Source organism: Aureococcus anophagefferens, assembly GCF_000186865.1.
Source record: "Aureococcus anophagefferens unplaced genomic scaffold AURANscaffold_11, whole genome shotgun sequence".
Taxonomy (NCBI): domain Eukaryota; class Pelagophyceae; order Pelagomonadales; family Pelagomonadaceae; genus Aureococcus; species Aureococcus anophagefferens.
The window spans coordinates 1,374,867-1,397,372 of NW_008705571.1; the positions used below are offsets into that span (position 1 = coordinate 1,374,867).

Genomic DNA, 22,506 nt, shown 5'->3' on the forward strand with positions numbered 1-22,506 from the left:
CGCGGGGATTGCGGACGAACACGCGCTCAGCACCAGAAATGTGCCGTTTTGAGCGCCCACAACGTCTGGGATCGGTTCTAGGTATGTCTCGGGCAGTCTGAAGCGCTCTAGGACGTCGTCGTTGCCGTCGTCATCATCATCAGCTGCTGCTGCTGCTGCGGCGACGACGGCGGCGGCGGCGGCGGCGGCGGCGCGCGCGCGCGCGTGTGGACATGAGTCAGTGTCGGGAACCGTTTCATAGAGTATTGGCTGGGCTCTGCGCCGTAGATCTCCGCCGCGCTCCGTCGAGAAGCGCTCACGCGGACGCGCGTTGAAATAGCACCCCGAGGAGCGCACTGCGGCAGCCGCGTGGCAGAACTCATGATCGCCACAGCAGCGATCCGTCGCCCCAGATGTTCCCACGTGCCCACGGACCGGCTCCCGACCTTCCCGGCCTCGCAGCGTAGAGCATACCCGCTCGACGATCCCGCCTCCGCGAAGCGACTCGGGATCGCGGCAGCCCCGCCCCTGCATTGCACGGAGGACGCCGGAGAGGGTCGCCCGACCCCGTGGGACCTTCGGGTACGTCGTCGACCACCTGCAGCGGCCGGTGGGCAGCGCTATGGCCCGCGGAGGCACGGAATGGGGCTCCCAGGCGCCCTGGAGCCAGCCAGAGACGGCCTAACGTTGCAGCGCCATAGGAATTTGGTTGACTCGTCGTTCGCCTCGTGATGAAGTTCTTATCCTACGTCCGACGAGGAATCGTCACCGGGCCTACCCGGCGTCGAGCTCACGGGGTCCGAGACCCACGATGAGCTTCGCGAGCTCGTCCGCCGCGGCTCTGTCGACGCCGCGGTCGTGTGCGTGTCCAATGAGGAGTGCGATCTGAGCTTGGAGCGAAAAGCCTGGGGCAACAAGCCGCTCGGCGTCAAGGGAGCGAACGCGCTCGGCGAGGCCATCGGTCGGCCGACGTGCAAGGCGAAGAAGCTCGTCCTCGCCGGGACCCTCGTGGGCGGCGGTATCTCCGGCCCCCCGGCGGGCATGGGCCTGAAGAAGTTCGCCGCGGGCCTGGCTGCGAACACGTCCATCGAAGTCTTGGATCTCTCGAACAACGAAATCAGCGATTACGGCGCGGAAAAGCTCGCGGCGGCGCTCGAGACGAACCGGACCGTGAAGACGCTCATCCTGTCCCGGAACCAGATCGGCATCATCGCCGCGAAGGCGTTCGGCAAGGCGCTCCGTCCCGGCGGCAACGACGCGCTCCGCGAGCTGCGCCTGAACGATAACGGCATCGACTCGGATGGGACGACCTCGCTCGCCGAAGCGCTCGCGACCAATTCGTCGCTCAAGGTCCTGCGCTACGAGTCGGGCGACATGTTCGATCCCACGACCCCCGGCGGACGAGGACCTTACTCCTACCTCGGCGGCAAGGCTTTGCGCGCGCTTTCCAAGGCGCGTCCGGACCTAGACATCACCTTCACGTCAAATGCAGTACAGTCAGCGCCGGGATGTCGCATGCAGCATCTCCATTACGCCGGCGGCAAGCTCGTCCGCACGGTGGACTACAAGGGCGACTCCGGACCGCCCGTCGTCACCGCGTCCTAGGTAGCCGAAGCGAAGTAGGCCACATCCCCTCCCGGCCAGGCATTCCTCCTCCCTCACAAGTAAACTGCCCGTCGTCCGCTTCAGGCCGCCTTTCATGGCTCGAGCGCTCCCGACTCAGGCCTAGTAGTAGGGCGTACTACTAGCACTTGTGGATTTTGTGGAGTTTTTTTTAGGCGACGGGTCCCTCGACGCACCGGTGGTCGTCGCCTGTGCGCGGGCCGGGCAATTCGCGACGCACGCGGCCGACCGGTCGTCGCCCTGCGCCGCCGCTCCCAGGCCTCGACGCGATGCGCCGAGCGCTCCTCCTCCTCCTCGCGACGGCCCTCGCCGGCGCCGACGACGCGCCGCTCGCATGCCCGTGTGGCTTGGGCGCGACGCCCTGGCCGAAGGCGGCGCCCGCGGCGACGAGCGATTTGAGATGGCTGCACGTGCCGAAGGTCGGCGCGTCCTTCGCGCTCTCGGTCGCGCGCGCGTTCCGCGCGTGCGACGGCGTGAAGCTCGAGGGCGTCCCGTCGGCCATGCGGTCCTGCGAGGGCCGGGCCCAGGCCGAGTGCCTGCTCGAGGCGCTCGCGAAGCGGAGCCGAAGGTGCCGCGACGCCGTCGCGGCCGCGGTCGACGGCCACGCGCCCCTCGAGCCGCATCGCGCGTACGCGGGCCTCTTCCGCGAGCCCGGCGCGCGCCTCGCGTCGCTGGCGCACCAGGCGGCGACGGCCGGGAGCCTCCGGGGCGCGAAGCGGCGCGAGCGGAACGCGATCTTCGCGCGCGCGGCGAACCTCACGGCGGCGGGCCTCGGCGCGCGGCCCGAGCTCGTGGGCTGCGCGGCGCGCGTCAGGGCAGGATTTTCAAGTTCGCTTCAACGTGAGTGTTCCGCGCGCGCGCGTTCCGGGAAACGCATCCGCGCTTCGAGACCGTTCCGAGAGATGATCGCTCGTCCAAGAATCGGCCGAAACGAGTGGAAAACGGCCGAGAGAGGAGCCTGTGAAGTTGGGAATTTCGCACCCTTTTCCCGCGCAGGCGCGCATGCTCCTCGGGAAGCCCTGCGTCGCCGCGGCCGCCGTGGTCCCGGGCGACGTCGCCCTGGCGACCCAGCGGCTCCGGACCATGCGCTTCGTCGGCCTGTTCGAGGACTGGGCGACGTCCGTGTGCCTCTTCCACCGCGCGTTGCGGCTGCCCGCGCCTTCCAAGGCCGAGGTCGCCGACGTGCGCCGCGGGCCCAAGGCGCCCGCGGGCCCGGCGCGGGACCCGCGCGACTGGGCGGACCTCGCGGTCTACGCGGCCGCGGCGCACCGCTTCGCGGCGACGCTGCGAGCGCACGGCGGTTCGGCGACGTGCGTCGCGGCCGCGGACGCGCGCGCGGCGGCGGCGGCCGCCGCGGCGGCGGAGGCCGCGGCGCGGCGCGACGCCGCGGCGGCCTACGTCGCCGTCGACGGCGCCAAGACCGCCGCGAAGCGCGCGGCGCGCGCGGCCGACGGCTTCTGGGGCCGGCTCCCGGCGACGTGGGCGTTCCTCGAGCGCGACGCGGCGCCCTGGGCCGGCGGCTTCGAGCGCGCGGGCGTCGACGCGGCGTTCCACCGCCCGTGGGACCCGCTCCGCCGGGGCCTGCGCGTGACGACGTACCGCGGACGACTCTACGCGGCCTACGCCGAGGACCGCGAGCTGCCGTGTGGACATCGACCGGCGAGCCGGGACGTCGGGGCCGAACTTCGGAACGCTCGCGCTCGGTCCCATCGACGCGGCTGATGTTTGGACGACTCGATGGCTCTCGTCGAGCGCTCGAACCACGGCCGAAGCGTCGGGTCCGATGACGCGCCCATCGACGTCGGGTGGACGATGTGATTCGCGCGCAGGCGAGCTCATGGGCACGGCGCACGTCTTCCGATGCCCGACGTTCCTCGCTGTGTGGATTCCAAACCTTCAACTCGACTTCAATGTGAGCGTATTCGAATGTTTTGACACAAGAATTTTCACCGTGCTTCGAGAACTCGATGAGAGCAATCGACTTGTCCAAAAGTCAGCCGAATCGACGTCGATTTGACCGAGCTAGAGAATTCTGAAGTTTGGTCAGGACCGCCCAAACCAGCGGTGGAATTCGGCACAGGTTCCTCGCGGTCTTCCACGAGCTGCTCCGGCGCTACCCGTCGCTCCCGGACGTCGACCTCGTGGTCATGCCCATGGACGTGCCCGGCCCCGCGAGCGCGACGCTGCCGCCGCTCTTCGCGCAGGCGCGGTTCAAACGCTCCGCGCCGGCGGACCGGCAGTGGCTGCTGCCGTCCTTCGACACGTTCCGCCTCGAGGGCGGCGACGTCGACGACGTCGCGCCGGCGGCGGCGCGCGAGCGGTCCGGCGCGTTCTGGCGCGGCACCGTGCGGGGCTTCCGCGGCTACTCCGCGGAGGCCATGGTCGCGCGGCGCTTCCGGCTCACGAATCTGAACCACGACCCCTCCGCGGCGAACCCGCACGCGCTCGCGGAGCCCTACGACGCGCGCGTCCAGTTCAGCGGCGGCGTCGGCAACTGGCGCCGCTGGACCGTGACGACGGCCTGCGACGCCGGCGACGACCGCCTCGACGTCGTCGAGCCCGGCGGCGTCGACGTCGTCGACCGCGGCGGCGCCGCCGGCGACGCGACGCGCGCGCGGGGCGCGGGCGTCGACGCGACGGAGGCGCGACGGGCCATCGAGGCCGCGGCGGCCGCCGGGGCGGGGCCCGCGTCGTTCAAGCTGTTGAACTACGGCTTCGGCGACCACGGGGCCATCTGCGCGAAAGAGGCGCTCCTCTACCTCGACGGCATCTCGACGTCGAACGGCCTCAAGTACTACCTCGCCTGCGGCGCGCCCGTGCTCATGGACCGGGCGTCGCGCTTCGAGGATTTGATCACGGCGGCCTGGCCCATGGTCGCCGGCGGGAACCTGACGGAGGGCGTCGACTACGTCGCCGTCGGCGCCGCGGCCGACGACGTCCGCGCGGACGAGCGAACCCGCGCCGCCGCGGAGAAGCGCTTCTGCGGCGACGTCGCGGCGGCCGTCGACGGCCTCCGGCGAAACCCGGCGGACGCCGCGGCCATGGGCGCGCGCGGGCGCCGCGCCGCGCTCGCCGTCGGCACCGCGGCCAGGGGCCTCGAGTACCTCGCGGTGTGGAAATCAAACAGCGAGCTGGGGTATCCCAACCAAACTTCAGAACTCTCTCGCTCGGTCAAATCGAAGTCGATTCGGCTGATTTTTGGACGAATCGATGGCTCTCGTCGAGTGCTCGAAGCACGGCGGAAATGCTCGCGTCGAACCGTTCGATTACGCGCACATTGAACTCGGGTTGAAGATTTGATTTCCACGCAGGTACCTCGAGCGCGCGCTCGCGAGCTACGCGCGGCTCCAGAACTTCGACGTCGCCGACGACGTCTCGGCACACGGCGCGCCGCGCTGGCGCGACGCGGCGGGCGACGCGATGGACGCGACGCCCGCGTCCCTCGCCGACGACGCGGACGCGCGAAACCGCTTCGGCGAGCTCCAGGTCGCGCTCCTCGGCCGCCGGGCCGGCGACGCGGCCGCCGCGCGGCGCCTCTTCGCGCCGGCGCCGCCCAACGGCCACTTCCCGCGCGACGGCGCCTGCGCGGCCTTTGAAAACCCCGCGGACGCGGCCGCCGCGGGCCCGCCGCTCGTCGTCGCGGGCCAGGGCGGCTCGGGCACGCGGTCCGTGGTCTCGCTGCTCCGCGCCGCGGGCGCGCTCGTCAACGGCCGCGACACGAACGACGCCACGAACGACGCCGCGGCCATGCGCGACGCGGGCATGGACGACTTCGACCGGCCGGCCGACGGCGTCCTCGACAAGCTCCTCCCGGCCGTCGGGAGCGGCGGCTTCCTCTTCGACCGGGCCGCGTTCCCCGCCGCGTCGCGGCGCCGCGAGCTCGCCGCGCTCTGCGCCTTCTCCCTCAACATGAGCGCCGTCGCGCGCGAGGCCGCGGCGACGGGCCGGGTCTGGGGCTGGAAGGAGCCGCGCGCGTTCTTCTACCTCAACTCGTGGGGCGTCGCGTTCCCGAAGTTCCGCTTCCTCCACGTCGCGCGCGACGTCCGCACGGTGGGCACGACGCATCTCGAGGGGTCGCTGGACGCCTGGCGGCTCTACTGGGGCGCCGCGGCGCTCGAGGACCACGCCGCGGCCGCGAGGCGCGCGATCGCGGGCGACGCGGCCGTCGCGGCCGCGGCCGACGGCGCCGCGGCGCCGTTCTCGTGCCCGCGCCTCTTCCACGACGCCCTCCTCTGGCGCCTGCTCTTCGCGCAATTCTGGGCCGACGAGCAGCTCGCCGTCGTCGCGGCGGGGGCCCGGCTCGGGCCGGGCCGCTACCGGCTCGCGCGCATCGAGGACCTGAGCGGCGGCGCCGCGTGCGCGGCGGCGGGCGCGGAGAAGCGGGGCTGCCCGGCCGACAGCGGCGACGCGGGCGCGGCGCACGCCGACGACCTGCTGCGCTGGGTCTTCGGCGACGCGCACGGCGAGCGGACCATCGGCGACAAGCTGGAGACGTGGCGCGCGACGTTCGGCGGCCACGAGGCGTCGTACCGGCACGCGAAGCCCGTCTGCGACCTGCTCGTCAAGGCGTCCTTCGGCGACCTGACGCGGGGCCACTTCAAGAGCGAGAGGATGAAGGACGGGTCCCTCCGCGTCCAGATGCAGGGCGCGCGCAACAAGGTCGCGGCGTTTTTAGACTACGCGGGCGGCCTGCCGGCCAAGGACGCGCACAAGTTGCCCGTGTCGGACCTCATCTCGTCGGCGCACCTCCGCAAGGACCGGGGGCTCGGGCCGCGCGTCGCCGCCGTCGCCGCCGTCAAGAGCCAGTGCTACGCGGTGTCCGCGGCGGCGAACGCGCTCCAGCGCGCCGCGCCGGGCGTCGGCGCCGCGCTCGCCGCGCTGGGCTACCCGCCGGACGTCGAGCTCCTCCCGTCGGTCTACGACGGGCGCGACGCGGCGGGCCGCAAGCGCAAGCCCGGGCCGGACGAGCAGATCTACGACGCGATCAGCCCGACCTGCGGCCTCGGCGTCGCGCAGGGCCGGCGGAAGCCCGGGGGGCGCGCGAAGGGGCCCAAGGGGCGCCGGCGGCGGCGCGCGCCGAACTAAAGCGGGCGACCCGGCGACCGGCTCGTGCAGAAGTCTTTATACAGCCGGGCGCGCGCGGGGGGGCGGACGGGTCAGGCAGCGGAGCGGCGCTCGACGACGGGGAAGTCGCCGGCGACGCGGAGGCCGTCCTCGAGGAGGAGCGCGAACTCGGCGCCAGGCACCCGGAACGCCTCCGCGAGCGCCGCGCGGACGTGCTCCGAGATCTTCGCGAGCGCGTCGCCCGCGAACCGGCGCGGCGCGTCGGCCCGCGGCGTTCGCGCAGGCGTCGCGCGCGCCGTCGATGCCGTAATTTTTAGCGCGCGCACGTCTCCTCGTGGTCCTCGAGGCGATCCACGGCCTGCCGGCGCTTGAGCGAGCTCTTCCCGGCCGGAAACAGCTGCCCGCACTTGCAGCACCTGAGCTGCTTGTTGATCATCGCGCGCTGCTCCTTCTTCGTCGCTGCGCGGAACCGCGCGATGGCCGCGGCGGCCGCCTCGGCGGTCTCGAAGTAGATGATCTGGCCGCAGGCGCGCAGGGAGACCATGCCCTTCGCATGGTTGAAGCTCGTCCAGAACTTGCCGTCCTCGCACTTCGCGACGCCCGCGGGCAGCGTCCGCGGCGCGCGCTCCTTCACGCCGGAGAGCGCGCGCGCCTGCTTCAGGCGCGCGACGACGGCGGCGAGGTCCGTCGAGGGCGTATTGTCGAAGGACGCGCCGGCCTCGACGGCGATGTCGCCATGGATGGCGTAGCGGCCCTCCGTCGCGCGGCGGATGCCCGTCGGCAGCTCGATGCTCATGTCGTGGCTCGCCTCGATGCGCTTCGCCAGGAGGCCCCGCGTCGTGTCGCTCCGGGCTCGCTTCGATTCCAGCTCCTTGATCATCGACTCGACGTTCTCCTCCTCGTCGTACTTGCGCGGGACGTGCTCGCCGGACGCGACGTCGGCGCGGTACTTCTTGCCCCACTCGCTCATGGCCTGGACCTCCTCCGGGGAGACGTGCTTGCGCTTGCCCTTGGGGTCCAGACCCACGCGGCCCTTCGCCCGCGTCTGCTCGTGGTAGCGCGCGCGCGCGCGGTGGTCCTCGATGACGATGGAGAGGTGATGCTGGTGTCCGAGGAGATGTCAGAGCGCTTGCGGAGGCACGAGCTCGAAGCACGAGCTGCCGATTTGGCCGGGGGTCGGTGAGGCCGGACAGCGACTCGCGAACCTCGACACCTAGAGCCCACGACCCCTCTACTCAAACTTTAGAGGTCGCCCCCGCCGTCGCGCAGCAGACCCGCGACGTCGACGACGCCGGCCCAGAAGCTGTCGCCCGCCCGCTCGGCGTCGGCCTGGACCGCCCTCCAGTCGTAGGCCGCCGGCGCGTCGCCCCCGAGCGCGGCCCGGAGCTCGCCCGCGGAGAGGAGGTTCGCCCAGGAGTTGCGGACGCCGTCGCTCGCGAGCTCGCGCGCGCCGCCCGTCCACCCAAACTCCGCGCCCGGGTGCGCGACGGCGCGGCCGCCGTAGTCGAAGGAGAAGGCGAAGTCGAACGCCATGGAGAGCCGCGGCCGCTCCGAGGCCGCCACCGGCGGCACGGCGTGCTCGACGCCGCCGCAGAGCAGCACCAAAACGCCGTCGCTGTTGCCGAGGTTGAAGAGCGGCCGCGGCGCGCCCGGCTCCGGCGGCGGCGCGTGGTACGTCGTGTTCGTCCCCGCGGCGTCGAGGAGCAGGTAGCCGTGCCAGGAGAAGTGGTGCGTGTGCACGCTCAGCGAGTCCTCGCCGGGCACCGCCGCGCGGTGCGCGTTGAGCCAGGACTGGACCTCGACGGCCGGCGCGTGCGATGGCTGCCCGGGCCTACCAAGCACGACGGTGACGATTTCTCAGTGTTTTCCCACTCGAAATCTCTCGAAAATGGTCACGGCCACGGGACGCCGGCCCGGGCCCGAGGAAGTCCGCGTCGACGACCTTGAGCCGGCGGCGCCGCGCCGGGTCGCAGGGCGGGTCCGCCGCCGCGTAGCGCGTCATGAGCTCCGCGAGGCGCGCGCCGAGCGCCTTCTTGAGCTCGCGGCCCGCGCGCGCGACCGTCGCGTCGTCGGAGTTTACGGCCTCGGCGAGCGCGTTGTAGCGCCGGTACTTGCTCGTCACCTGGGACCGCTCCGCCTTCGGCCACTCGGGGTCGTCGGCGAGGCCGCGCCACCGCGGCTCGGACGCGCGCAGGAAGTCCGCGAGCGCCGGGAGCCGCGACGCCGCCGCGGCGGGCAGCGTCGAGACGAGCATGCGGACGCCCATGACGTCGCCGAACCAGCGCCGCCCGCGCTCCGCGTCGCCGACGGCCGCGCCGGCGACGCGGCGCGCCGCGGGCCGCGGCGGCAGGTCGTTGGCGACGGCGAAGTCCGCGAGCACGCGCGCCGCGTGCGCGGTGTCCACGGGGCTGTCGTCGCCGTCCCAGCGGCAGCTCCGTCGCGCGCGCGTGCCCGCGACGAGGAGCAGCGCGACGAGCAGGCGCCGCGGCGGCAGCATCGGGTGCATGCGGTACGCTGCGCGTCGGCAATAGTGTACACAGTCGACGAGCAAATGCGCGGCGCCGCTCAGCTGTCACCGCAGCTCGCCAAAAAGATTTACCCTGCCCACCCGGTCAAACTTGACTTTGGGTGAGGCCCTCGAGCGGCTCGGAGAGCGGCCGCCGCGACAGCGCGTGCGCGGCGCCCCCGGGGAGTGGGGCCGCGCGCTCCCGCATGTGCCTCGGGACCGTGCGTGGCCAGACCACTGCGAAGACGCCGCGCGCGAAACGGTCCGGGCGTCGTCGAAAACGCAACGGCCTCGTCGGAGCGTTCTCTCGAGACGGCTGGCGCGTGTTGGACGTGTTCCGGACCTAGCTGTCCGGGTTTCTCCGGAGGGAGTGCGGAGAGGGTTGCTACGAAGAACATGTCTCGCGAAACCCGGACAGCTCCACCGTCGGACCACCCTACGGCCTCGATTCCTCGATTCTCATCGATTGGCGGCGGTCAAAACGAGCCAGTGTGCGGCGCCGCGACGCCCCTGGACGTCCAGAGCGGTTCCGATACCCTCTCACGACCGATCACCGGGGCTCCGCTGGCCCGCGCGTCAGGTGAACGCGGCACTCGACAGCAACAGCTTGGGCGCCTCCTGCCAGCGCCTCGAAAACGACACCAACACGGTCTACAGCGACGACGCGCCCACGAACGCGAACTGGCGCTGGCGTTGCGTCGAGACATCTTGTCTCGACTCCAGAAGACGCTCGGCCGTCGAAACGGTGCTCTGCGCGCCTGTTTTCCTGCCGTTGGTGCCTCGCCAGTACACCCTAGCCGTACTAAACCAGTACAAACGCGTCGTATACGGCCGTATATACTCGCTTCGGCGCCCCGCGCGACCGCCTGGGGCCCGGGTGGACTCCCTGGGCTAGCGTGGACGTGCGTGGCACCCGCCGCCGTCGGGTGGACACGCGTACGTGGCGCTCGCGCACGCCGGAAATCTCCAAAAACCGATATTTTCGGCCATAACTTGTGCCAATCGATGACCTAGCATGATCGGCTGCGGTTCCGGAGCCCCAGATAAACGTCCATCACGATGAGACAAGCAGGGGGTCCGCGGTCGAGGTGCCCAAAATCGTCGATTTTCCAGTGGCGTGGGCAGGGTAAAAGATGCAGAATTTGGTTGACGATGCCCCTCCTGAGAGAGGCTGGGCTGGAAGAATCGCCTCCCGCGCTGCCCTTGACCACCATAGAAGCAGCAGAACGATGCCCTGCGCCCTGTCCGTCGCCTCCTCGGAGCCCGGCGGGCTGCACCGCGCCGCGGCGGCGCTCGTGCGGCTCCTGGCCGCGGCGACGACGTCCGACGACGTGACGGTCTGCGTCGGCCCCGGCGTGCACGCCCTCCACGAACCTTTAATCCTCACCCAAGCGCACACGCACCCGCGCGGCGGGCGCGTCGTCTGGGACGGCGCCGGCGCGACGCTGTCCGGCGGCGCGGCCCTCGACGACGCCGGCTGGGCGCCGTGCGCCGTCGACGGGTCGCCCTGCGGCGGCGCGCCCTCGGGCCACGCCTTCGACGCGTGGGAGGGCGTCCACTACCACGCGCTCAACGGCACGATCCCGCGCCAGCTCTGGGTCCGGGGCCGCCGCGCGGCGCGGGCGACCGTCGAGGGCGCTTCGCTCGGGCTCGCGGCGACCGCGGCGGGCTACGCGACGTCCGCGAACGCGACGGCCTGGGTCGCCGACGCCGTCGAGCTGCGCTGGCCGCGGCAGGTCAGGAACTGGATCGAGCCGCGCTGCGTCCTGTCGGCGGTCGACGGCGGGAATCTCACCGTCGAGCCGATGTGCTGGGCCGCGATCGTCGCGCGCGACGGGAACGGGCCGCCGCCGCCGCCGGGCCTCGTCGAGAACGTCGCGTCGCTGCCGCCGGCGCCGGGCGCCTTCGTCGCGATGCGCGGCTTCGTCTTCTACCGGCCGAGCGCCGAGGAGCCGTACGCGGCGCCGACGGACGCCGTCGTGCCCGTCCTCGAGTCGCTCGTCGTCGTCGACGGCGCCGCGAACCACAGCTTCGCGGGCCTCGCCTTCGCCCACGCGACCTGGCGCCAGCCGTCGCGGCCGGGCGGCTACGTGCCGACGCAGAGCGCCGTCACGCCCCTGGGCGAGCCGCCGGGCGCCGTGGGCGTCGCGGCGAGCGCGGGCGTGGCCTTCGACAACTGCACCTTTTCGAACCTCGGCACGCCCTACGCGCTGAGCGTCGGCAACGCGTCGAAGGACGTCTCCGTGGCCCGCTGCCGCTTCGCGTCCCTCGCCGGCGGCGCGATCAAACTGGGCAACGTCGACGACGCGCGCGCCGTCTCCGCGGCCGCGGCCGACCGCGACGCCGGCTTTACGGTCGCGGACAACGTCGTCCGAGACGTCGCCCTCGAGTTCCGCGGCGCCGCGGCGATCTTCGCGGCCTACGTCCGCGCGGCGACGATCGAGCACAACGCGATCTCGAACACGGGCTACACGGCCGTCTCCCTCGGCTGGGGCTGGGGCACGCACGTCGCCGGCACCCAGACGTGGATGGCCGACAACCACGTCGTGGGCAACCGCATCGCCGGCGTCGTGTCCGCGCTCAACGACGGCGGCTGCGTCTACACGCTCGGCCCGCAGCCGGGGTCGACGGTGCGCGGCAACTACTGCGACTCGGACCGCGCGCCCGTCGTCGGGAGCTTCTACCACGACAACGGCTCGCGCTACTTCAACACGACGGACAACGTCGCGAGCGCGAGCCCCGCGCCCTGCCTCTTCCTCCAGGGCTGCTGCGGCGCGCCGGCGCTCGACATCGCCGTGTCCGGCGTCTGGTGCCGGAACGAGGGCGCCGTGCGCAACGACTGCGCCGCTGGCGCCGCGAACTGCTCCGCGGCCTACGCCGGCGCGGCGCCCGCGGACTGCGGCTGCCGCGTCGACGACGTCGCCGTCGTCGACCCGGGCGCGCCCTGGCCCGCGGCCGCGCGGGCCGTCGTCGACGCCGCGGGCCCGCGCTCCCGGAGCTCAGGAGCGCATTTTTTTGGGGGCCGGTCGTAGTACACAAAAAAAAAGGGGCGGGGGTCTTCGAATTGCGTCGGGGCGCGACGCGCGGGACGGGGGGTCGTCAGGCCGAGCCGTCCTCGACGAAGAGGGGCCGGTCCTCGTCGCCCGCCGGCGGGCCGGGGCGGGTCTCCTGCTCCCGCGTGCAGCCACCGACCAAGCCGCCGAGGGCCTTGAGCGCGAGCATGGGGTCCGACGGCAGAGACGTCAGCGTTCTCACGACGACGCTCCCGCGCGACGCGCGCGCGAGGGACTCGCGGTCGAGGCCCTCGCGCCGGAGGGCCTCGCGCGCGAGCTCCGGCGTCCGCGGCGACCCGGGACGGTCCGGGTCCCCACGGAAGAAGCGCTGGTGGCGCACGGCGAAGATCGTCCGCGCCGGGTCCGCGTCGTCGACGGTCCGCGCGGTCGGCGGCTCCGGCGACGCGTCGGCCGCCGCGTCGCGCCGCGCGAAGACGTCGCGGAAGCGCGCGTCCCGGTCGCCGAAGACGGCCTGGCGCAGGAACTCCTTGAACGTGCCGCGGCCGCGGCCGCCGCCGTCGGCCGCCGAAACGCCCTCGGCGAGGAAGTGGCGCGGCGGCCGCTCCTTCCAGATCGCCCAGGCGTCGAGGTCCGCGTCGACCTCGCCCCCGATGGACTCGCCGCGGGACGCCTCGGACTGCGCCGAACCCGCCCGGGACCGGCAGCCCGCGGAGCCGCTGAGGCTGCTGCTCGTGCGCCGCATGGAGTCGCGGCTCAGCGACTCGCGGTAGACGACGTCGTCGGAGGCGGGCGCGGCGGTCTCCAGGGCCGACATCTTCGGTCGCCGCGCGTCGAAACAGACGAAGGGGAGCTTCACGAGAGCTTGAGCTTGTTCTGGAGCTGGGCGCGCTTCTGTTCAAAGCAAGTGCTGCCAAATCTTGCGGCCGTTCAACCCCTGCAACAGGCTAGTTATTGAAGGGGACGCAGCACAGTCGAGCGCCGGTTGGGCTGCCCTTCGAACGCCCGCGGCGTCGACGGACGATGGGCGCCGGGGCCACGTCGGCGCGCGCGCTGCTCGACGCCGAGGGCCGCTGGCCCGAGATCATCGACAAGCCGACGGCGGAGAAGCTCGTGGCGCAGACGCCCGGCATCGCCTGGGACGACGACAAGTGGCGCGAGGTCGCCAACGAGGACCGCGCGGCGCGCGCGGACATCATCGCGCTGCTCGACCGGCTCCGCGTGGGCGACGACGGCGAGGCCAAGGACGACGACGACCTCGGCGACCTGCCGGTCTACGACGGCGGCGACGACGAGGAGTGCTTCGCCAAGGACGGCAGCGGCCTCGAGGAGTCCTTCGGGCCGGACTGCCCGGGCACGTTCTCCGTCGACGCCGACGAGGGCGACGACCTGCCGGGCATGGAGTTCGCCGACGGCACGGGCGGCCTGAGCCTCGTGGGCAAGCCCATCGCGGGCGGCTCGCCCGGCAAGCCGCACAAGCCCGCGGCCGCGGCGACCGCGGGCAAGAAGCGGAACATCTCCGTCGTCGAGGAGGTCATCGCCGCCGACGGCACGGCCTTCGACCAGCTCAACCCCAACGCGCCGGGCACCTTCGACGAGGACGCGGAGCTCGGCGGCGCGACGCCGCGCGGCGACGGCGAGAAGCGACCACACATCGACCTCGGCATCTCCGGCCACGCCATATCGCCCTAGGGTACGAGCCCGCAATGGGAGGGGGGGTCCATTGGAGCATAGGCGTCCTCCGGACGAACGTCATGATCGAGTCGTCCCCCCCAACGGAAGGGAAACATTGTAATTACGATCGATGGTGCAGGCGGTTACATCTCGTCCTCGGAGAGCATAGACAATGCGGGGAAGCATGCGCGGACGGCGCCGGCCGCCCTAAGAGCCAACCCATGAAGGCGCAGCACGACGCCGGCCGCCCTACGAGTAAAAGCCAGCACATGAAGGCGCAGCACCACCTCAAGGACGCGGCGGCGAGCGTCGTGTCGGCGAACCGCATGGCCGGCCAGGTCCCGAGCTTCATCCCCCTGGGCGAGGCCAAGGGCGGCGGCCACGCGGCGATGCACGCGCGGGCGTCCCTCGCGCTCCAGGCCTTCGCGGACCACGCGGGCCGGCGCCAGTCCACGGTCGCGGAGCGGAAGCGGAAGCAGCGCGTCGCGGAGCAGTCCGAGGAGAAGAACGAGGCGCTGCTGCGCAAGTTCATGCCGGGCCTCCACAACGCGTCGCGGAGCACGCAGCTCCAGCACGCCGTCGGCGCGGGCCAGGCCCGGCAGCGCGCGTCCGTGAAGATGAACGACAACCGCCACCTGCTCGAGCGAGCGACGCTGACGATCTCGCGGCTCAAGGTCGCGTCGAAGATGCGGCGCGACGCGGCGAAGCGCGAGGAGCTCGCGCGGCTCGAGGGCGTGAAGCGCATGGTGCACACGCTCCGGTCCGCCGTCGAGGACCACGAGGCCGCGAAGCGGGCCCACGACCTCCGGGTCGAGACGCACCTCATGAAGTCGCCCGAGGAGTGCGACCTGAGCGAGGACCACTACATCCTGCGGAGCTGCGTCTGGTCCTGGTTCACGGAGGTCTTCGGGCGGCGCGTCGAGGAGGCGCGGGACCGCCTGGAGGCCGTGACGCGGCGCAAGGCGTCCGTCGTCGGCGCGCTCGCGGATTTCGGCGAGCCGCCGTCGGTCGCGCGCGCGATCCTCAAGCGCTGCATCTTCGAGCGCTGGCAGCTCTACGTCGACGCGGCGACGCGGCGCGTCGACCGGGGCAAGTTCCGCGAGATCAACCGCATCTACGACCTCCTGAGCGTGCCGCGGACGTACTGCGGCCTCGAGAGCCAGCACGAGCGGCACCGGACCCTCAACCAGGAGGTGACGATGCTGCGGCTCCAGGGCCACCGGCCGCGGACGCCGCGCCTCGAGATCTCCGCGATCCCGCCCGACGCGGACCCGCGGGCGGGCGACGACCGCCGGCACCCGGAGCTCGCGGCCATGGCCGCCGCGGCCGCCAAGTTCCGCGCGGCCCGCGACGCCGAACACGAGCGGAAGCGCGCGCGGCGGCCGCGCGCGCCGGACCGGGGGCCGGACCCGGACCCGGCCGCGCGCGCGGCGCTCCGCGCGCGCGCGGACGACAAGCTCGCGCGGCTCTCCGCGGCCATCCGCATCCACCGGAAGCTCAAGGAGCGCGTCGCCGTCGTCGCCAAGCCCGCGGTCGCCGCGCGGCCCGCGACGGCCGCGAACCACCCGCGCGGCTTCTCCGCGCGGCGCCGCGCCGCGCGGCACCGGCCCGCGTCGAGCTCCGGCGCGCCCCGCCGGCCGTCGAGCTCCGCGCCCGCGTCCCTCGCCTGGTCCTAAACGAACGGGGGGGGCTTACTTGTAGCGCGTCATCGACGTCGAGAACGCGCCGATCTTGTAGATCTTGAACGCCTTGACCATGTCGACGCACATGGTCACGCAGCTGTCCTTGGTCACGATGGGCGTGAACCGCTCGCTGTCGAGCTCGAGGTCCCCGTTCTTGGAGAAGTCCCACTGCACGTTCGTGCGCCAGAGGCGCTTCGCGAAGCCGCCGTCGACGCCGAGGATCGGCGCCATCATGGCGAAGACGGGCTTCATGAAGAACGGTAGATGGAAAAACGGGAGCATGAACTGGTTCGTCTTCTTGTCCTTCTTGAGCGCGTTGGCCCACTCCATGAACCAGATGTAGCGCATGGGCGGGATGTAGCGCCCCTTCGCGTTGGGCGCGAGCATCGCGTGCGTGTGGTACACCGCCGTGTCGCGGATGTCGTGCATGGGGAAGCCCATGGGCGGGCAGGCCGGGAAGAAGAGGCCCTTGAGGGTGTGCTTCATGAACATGACGGGCACGCCGGCGCCGTCGGCCGCGCACGGCGGGCCGAAGGTCCCCGCGATGAGCAGGGACACGAGCGTCCACTGGCTCTGGGCGGCGGCGATCTCCTCGGCGCGCTTCTCCTGGAGGACCTTGCTATAGACGTACGGCAGCTCCTTCTCGGAGCACGTCTCCTCCCAGTCGTCGGGCCCGACCGTGAAGTTCTTGTCCTTGAAGTAGGCGCGCGAGTCGCAGGACGCGGCCAGGACCGTGCCCGTGAGGACGACGCGCGTCACGCTCGGCGTCTTCGAGCAGCTCGCGAGCAGGTGCTCGACGCCCCGGACCGCGGGGTCGATCAGCTTCTCTCGGATCTTCTTCTTGCCGCCGATCATGAAGAAGGGGCTCGCGACGTGGATGACCGTCGCGCAGCCGGCCATGGACGCGTCGTAGGAGCCCGGAACCATGAGGTCGCAGCCGCCGAAGAACTTGAGGCGCTCCGCCGCGCCGGGCATGGCCTTGAGGTAGCCGAGGCGCGGCGCGTCGTCGCCGCCGCGGATCGGCGCGTGGACCGTGTGGCCCGCGCGGAGCAGCCGCCGCACGACGTGGGCGCCGACGAGGGACGTCGCGCCCGTGAGGCAGCAGACCTGCTTCGGCGCGTCCTGCTCCAGCTTCGTGAGCGGCACCTTGTCGAGCAGCTCGACGACGTCGGCGCGCTCCGTGATCGGGCCGCCGGGATCGACCTTGGCCATGCTCGACGAGGTGAGAGAGGCTGCGGCGGCTGCGTTCGGATCGGCCGCGGCGGATTGGCGGCGACGGCTGCGTTCGGATAGGAGACACCGATAAAGCCGACCACGGTTGTGATGTGCGTTCCAGACAAGCAAAGAAAGTATCAGGGCAGCTTATAGTATCAGCCTGCAGCACTCTCTATCAAGGGGATCTTCAAGTAATACTTGAAGATCCCCAAGGGGATCTTCAAGTATCTGGGGAGGCGACCATGCTGCCCCGAGGCGAGGCGACGGCTATCCGCGGGACCAGTGATGCCCGCTTGAAAAGAGGCCCTCGGGAGCGGCGGCCCCCGGCGCGCGTGGGGCCGCCGCGTTCGTGTCGCGCGGCGCCCATGGGTACGTCGACGGCGTCTGCGCATCAGAGGCAACCTTCGTGCGTTTCCGGCTCCGCGCGCCTCGTCGCGAGATTTTCAATATCGTTCGCCGGGCTGGTCGCCAGCGGCAAAGTGTCGGGGATCGTTGACTTTTCGCGCGTCCGAGCTCGCCCACGACCTGCCCGAGCCTCCGGGGCGAAAATGTCAACGATCCCCGACGATCACGCGTTGGCCCGCGCAGGTCCCTCGGGCACTGACTACGCGCACGCGCTGCACAAGGCCATGGCCGCGCTGAAGATCCGCGACTTCATGACGCTCGCGGACTGGGCCACGCGCCTCACGGGCAAGGGCATCAACTGCTCCGCGGACGACATCGCGAAGACGATTTTGAAGCACGCGGTGCTCAAGATGAGCGTGGGCCTCCAGGAGAACATCTTCGGCATCTACGTCGAGACGGTCAGGGAGAAGCGCTACCTCCAGGTCTTGTCGCTCGGCCAGCCCCGCGACAATTCGAACTGGCCGCCGAGCGCCCCGCCCGGGCCCGGCAGGAAGCCGTCCGCGGCCGTCATCAAGGCCGCCAACGCCTGGCTCGAGCCGCAGCGCCGACAGAAGCTCGGCTCGTCCGCGAAGCGCATGGCGAGGCACAAGGTGCCGGAGTCGACGCCGCCGTCGACGGACATGGCGCCGCCGCCGTCCGAGGCGGGCGCGGGCGACTCGTCGTCGGGGCCGCAGTCGATGGACATCGAGCCCGCGCCGACGTCTTCGTCGCTGCCGCCCTGGGTCTCGGACATGGTCACGGGCGAGTTCGTGAAGCGCCTCACGGCCAAGGGCATCGCGATCTTCAACCGCGTCGGCGACGACGACGAGTCCGTCGTCGTCGTAGTACGCGCAGCGCCCGCGACCACGCTCGAGGTCTCCGTGACGGCGACGGTCTTGGGCTTCGACTACAACTGCGCCGAGGAGAAGCAGGCCGACGCGCCGACGCCGACGCCCATGGACAAGCTCCAGCTCGTCGGCTTGCTCCTGAAGCTGAGCCGGCGGCTCTGCGTGGGCGTCGGCGAGCTCGACGTTCCCGAGAAGGCGAGGGGCGAGTTCTCCAAGGCAATAACGAAAGCAGCGCGGCGAGCTACAGATGACACTGTCGCGGCGGCGTCGGGCTCAATTGTTATCGGGCGGCGACCGGCGCGCGGCGGCGTCAAGGACGGCGCCTACTTGGTCCGGCTCCGCGGCGCCGTCGAGGCCGCGGGCGAGGGAGCGCGCTTCCTCTGCCCCGGCTGCGAGCTCGTAGACGTGAACCAGGCGTGGAACCGCCGGGGGCAGTCGATCATCATCTGCCCGACGTGCCTGGCCTCCGTCGACTCGTTCCGCCGCTCGGCGACGCAGGCGGCCGCGGCGCCGAGCCAGGCGCCGAAGGGGCGCCACGACCTCATCGCGTCCCAGGGGCCCGCAGTCATCACGTCCGTGCTGAAGGCGAAGCAGTCGCGGATCAAGGTCGCCAACTGGCGGAACCAGCGGCTCGCGAAGAGCAAGGCGCGTCTCCAGAACGCGGAGTACGGCGAGCGCTTCGGGAGCATCTTGGAGGCCCTGCAGAAGAGCGACGGCTGGGAGACGTGCTTTCCGACGGGGTCCGTGAAGCGGATCATCTGGGACGACCAGATGCAGAACTGGAAGAAGAAGGCCGAGGGCAAATCGTCGCGGGCCTTCCGCTACCACCCCGTGACCATCAAGTGGGCCTTGCGGCGCCTCATCAAGGACGGGGAGACGTCCTACAACGAGACCCGCGACGTCTGGTCCGGCGCCCGCGAGTTCTCGCCCTCCCTGAGGCAGCCCGACTCGACGATGAGCATCGTCTCCGTAGGTCATGGCCATCCCCTGCGCGCGCTACCTACGGGAGTTCAAGAACGCCTTCAGCGACAAGGAGGGCATCCAGGTCGACGTCCTCAAGGCGACGAAGGCGCACTGCGACCGCAACGGGCTCTCCGAGGGGGACCGGCTGACCGTGATGTCGCACGACGGGCTCAAGGTCCAGGAGGGCATCGTCTCCAACGTCTTCACGGGGGAGATCGTCGGCTACGTGAGCGAGGAGCTCGACACCTACGACCACATCGCCCTCCAGCTCGAGGCCCTCGAGGCCGACGAGGCCACGGACGCGGGCGCGACGGCCGCGGCGGACGCCCGGAAGGCGACGATGCCCAAGGCGGCGCAGTACTGGACGGAGTTCTTCGCCACCTCCGTCACCTGCGGCGATTTCCAGTTCTCCTTCTACCGCGTGGCGTCGACGGACCTCAAGGCGGCGGACATCGCGCCCATGGTGACGCAGGCACTGACGGCGCTGCACGCGTACGGCTTCACGGTCGTCGCCGATTTCTGCGACAAGGCCTCGGAGCACATGGCCTACATCGCCGCCTGCGCGACGGTCACCGTCGCCGACGTCAAGGAGATGCAGGACGGCGAGAACTGGCAGGCCTTCTACGACGACGTGGACGTGGGCCACGACCAGCCCGTCGCGATCCTCCACCCGGTCACGGACGAGCCCGTCTTCATCGTCACGGACCCGCCGCACCTCATCAAGACGCTCTACAACGCGCTGAGCAAGTCCGGCACGGACGCCGACGGCATACGCGCTACGCGATACCTCAAAAAGTTCAACTCCAACTACAACACGGAGGATACTTTGGGTCTGAAAGTGCTCTACGACGTCTGGAAAAGGCGCAACGAGGGCGGCCCCGCGCTGGGCGTCACGGGGGACAAGCTCGACAAGGACCATTTCTTTCCGACGGCTCATTCTCGGATGCGCGTCGCGCCGGCGGCACGCGTGCTGTCGGGGACGATGGCGCGGTACCTCAAGGAGGACACGCACCAGTGCAAGAACGACGGGCTCATCGACTACTGCAACCTTAACAACGAGTTCTTCGACGTGATGAACGGGAAGAGCGGCGTGATCCAGGGGCCCGACGACAAAAAGTTGGCCTTCCTCGAGCGCTACGTGCGGTTCTACGAGGACTGGAACACGGAGAACCATGACCGCGGCGCCGGCGCGGACGCCTTCATCCCCGCGCAGACGTTCCGGGGCGTCCAGACCATCCGGGGCTTCATCTGGGCCGCGAAGTACTACCTGGCGAAGTACCCCGGCAAGGTCTTCCTCCCCGGCCGCTGCTCGCAGGACGTGTGTGAGCACCACTTCAGGAACGTCAGGGGCGCCTCGGGCGACAAGAAGAACCCATCGATCCAGGATTGTCGCCGCGCCGCGCGCACCGCGACCGTGATCCGCCTCTACCGCGACAAGAAATCCAACTCGGGCGGCGCGCCCGTCGACCTCCGCGCGGTGCTCCTAAAGCGCGACGACGCGGCGCGGAAGAAGCGCCCCCGGCGCCCCCGGGCCGAACCCGCGGCCCCCAGCGACGCGCCGCACGCCCCCGCCGCCGAGGCCGTCGAGGACGACGACGACGCGGCCCTCGAGGCCATCATGGACGCCTTCGAGAAGACCCAGTGCGACGAAGACCCGGCGACCTACGATCGTTACGCGGACGACGCCGAGGTTAGCGCGTAATTTGGCGGTGGTTTGCAGATCTTAAGCTCCCTTAGATCTGCGACTCGATGCCGCATTCGCCGACGTGACTGCGAGAGCCGTCCGGAGCGGCGCCTTCCCGGCGGTAGCGTCGAGGCGGCGATGCTCTTCGTGGGCTCGGTTCAGGCTGAGCGCCGTGTCCTTGCGGCGGACCTTGTCATAGGCGTCGAGCATGGTCTTATAGACGACCATGGGAAACGCGTCCTGGTTGTCGGGCCTAAGGAGCGGGAGGACCTCGCTCGCGAAGGCCTCGTAGATCTTCGGGTCCTGGGCGATGACGACGCCGATGCGGCGCAGGAGGCCGGAGCCGTAGGCGTCGAAGTGGTCCGTCGACATGTTGTGGAGGTAGATCGTTTCGAGCTTGCACACGTAGTCGTAGATGGGGCGCGCCGCGTAGCACAACGAGCCCATGTCCTTGTGCTTGACCTTGCCGAGCGGCATCTTCTGCTGGCTCGCCTCCGCCTCGCCCAGGTTCATGCGGTTCGTGAAGTCCTCGGCCCACGCGGATATCGACTCGCCGCTGCGGTCGACGAACGTCTTCATGACCTTCGACACCAGGAACCCCGCGATGTAGTACAATGATTCCTTCTGGGCCGTCGAGAAGGTCGTCGAGGTCGTCGGCATCTCGAGGGGCGGCGCCTTCCTCGGCTTCAGCTCCGCGCGGTAGGCCTCGTAGAGCAACCCCTCGAGGACGACGGCCACCGTCGGGTCGAGCCAGAGCGCGCCGACCTCGTCGACCAGCGCGCGGCGGAAGCGGCGCATCCGCTTCTCCCGGGCGACGTAGAAGGCCAAGGCCGCGTCGTTTCCGGAGCCCGCGGCCCACGCGACGGACGACTCGTACGCCCAGCTCCGGAGCAGCTCCAAACACAGCTTCCGGGTCGACGCGTTGTCCTTCAGGTCCATGAACTCCTTGCGGAACGAGGGGCGCGCGTCGAGGAGGTCGCTGTTCCGCGAGAAGGCGTCGTCCATGATCTTCTCCCCGTCGCCGATGACGTCCACGACGGCCTTTTCGTAGCGCTGCCGCTGCAACTCGTCGCGCTTCCCGACGCCCCGGCCCGTGATCTGCATCTCGTATCTGTTGAACTGGTGCTTCAGCTGCGCCGAGGAGATGCCGATCTTCGTGCACTCCTCGACGATGTCCCGCGCAGTCCGATGGTTTGAGGGGAAGACGCCGCTCCAGGTCTCGTACTTCGCCCGGATGAAGGCGATGGCTTCCTCGGCCTGGTCCTTCGAGATCCTCGCCGTCGCGTCTCTTCCGGCGGCCGCAGCCGCCGGCGGGGCGGCCGGCGGCGCCGTGGCCGCTGGGGCAGCGGGCATCGCTGGCGGCAAGGCGAACCCGGGCTGCGGCGCATAGCCCATGGGAAATGGCGCAGGCGGCGGCGCCCATTGCTGCTGGTGCGGCGGCGGCGGCGCCCAAGGCGGCATGTAGTGCGGCGCGTAGGGCGCCCATGGGTTCCCCGGATGGCCCACGGGCGGCGGCGGCGTCGCCATGCGCTCAAACCGGGAGAGGCGCGGTGCCGCTCGCCCGCGGCGGCGGCGCGCGCGCGCCAGGCGGCGACCGCGTGCTGCGCGCCGCGCCGCGCGTCGAGCGCCGCGGCCGCTACCGCGGCCGCGCGGCCGCGCCGCGCGGCCGCGGCCGCCGCGGCGAGTGCCGCGCGAGCGCCGCGGAGCGCGCGAGACCGCTGGACGCGGACCACGTGGCGCGCCGCCGTCCGCTGGAGCGCGCGGCACGCGGCCGCGGCCCAGGCCGCGAGGCCCCGGCGGAGCCGGCTCCGCGCGGCCGCCGCCGCGGCCGCGCGCCGCGACCGCACGGCGGCCGCGCGCCGCCGCCAGGCGG

At 71.2% G+C, this 22,506-nt stretch overlaps 5 protein-coding genes across 5 annotated transcripts; 4 read left to right on the plus strand and 1 right to left on the minus strand.

Annotated features, from left to right (window-relative positions):
- Positions 1-701: 701 nt before the first annotated feature.
- AURANDRAFT_71796 (hypothetical protein) lies at positions 702-1,584 on the plus strand (the record flags this gene model as incomplete). Its single annotated transcript, XM_009039425.1, has 1 exon — positions 702-1,584. One exon carries the CDS (start codon positions 1,021-1,023, stop codon positions 1,582-1,584), a length of 564 nt encoding a protein of 187 aa, XP_009037673.1.
- A 287-nt stretch (positions 1,585-1,871) lies between these two features.
- Positions 1,872-6,687, plus strand: AURANDRAFT_64807 (hypothetical protein; the record flags this gene model as incomplete). The annotated part of the gene is made up of 4 exons (XM_009039426.1): positions 1,872-2,411; positions 2,599-3,245; positions 3,683-4,738; positions 4,914-6,687. 4 exons carry the CDS (start codon positions 1,872-1,874, stop codon positions 6,685-6,687), a joined length of 4,017 nt encoding a protein of 1,338 aa, XP_009037674.1.
- A 3,714-nt stretch (positions 6,688-10,401) lies between these two features.
- Positions 10,402-12,204, plus strand: AURANDRAFT_64808 (hypothetical protein; the record flags this gene model as incomplete). Its single annotated transcript, XM_009039427.1, has 1 exon — positions 10,402-12,204. One exon carries the CDS (start codon positions 10,402-10,404, stop codon positions 12,202-12,204), a length of 1,803 nt encoding a protein of 600 aa, XP_009037675.1.
- A 1,002-nt stretch (positions 12,205-13,206) lies between these two features.
- On the plus strand, positions 13,207-13,875 carry AURANDRAFT_64809 (hypothetical protein; the record flags this gene model as incomplete). The annotated part of the gene is made up of 1 exon (XM_009039428.1): positions 13,207-13,875. One exon carries the CDS (start codon positions 13,207-13,209, stop codon positions 13,873-13,875), a length of 669 nt encoding a protein of 222 aa, XP_009037676.1.
- Positions 13,876-15,893: 2,018 nt separating this feature from the next.
- On the minus strand, positions 15,894-16,637 carry AURANDRAFT_12599 (hypothetical protein; the record flags this gene model as incomplete). Its single annotated transcript, XM_009039430.1, has 1 exon — positions 15,894-16,637. A coding segment is annotated over one exon (744 nt), but the record flags the coding sequence as incomplete, so codon positions are not given.
- Positions 16,638-22,506: the final 5,869 nt, after the last annotated feature.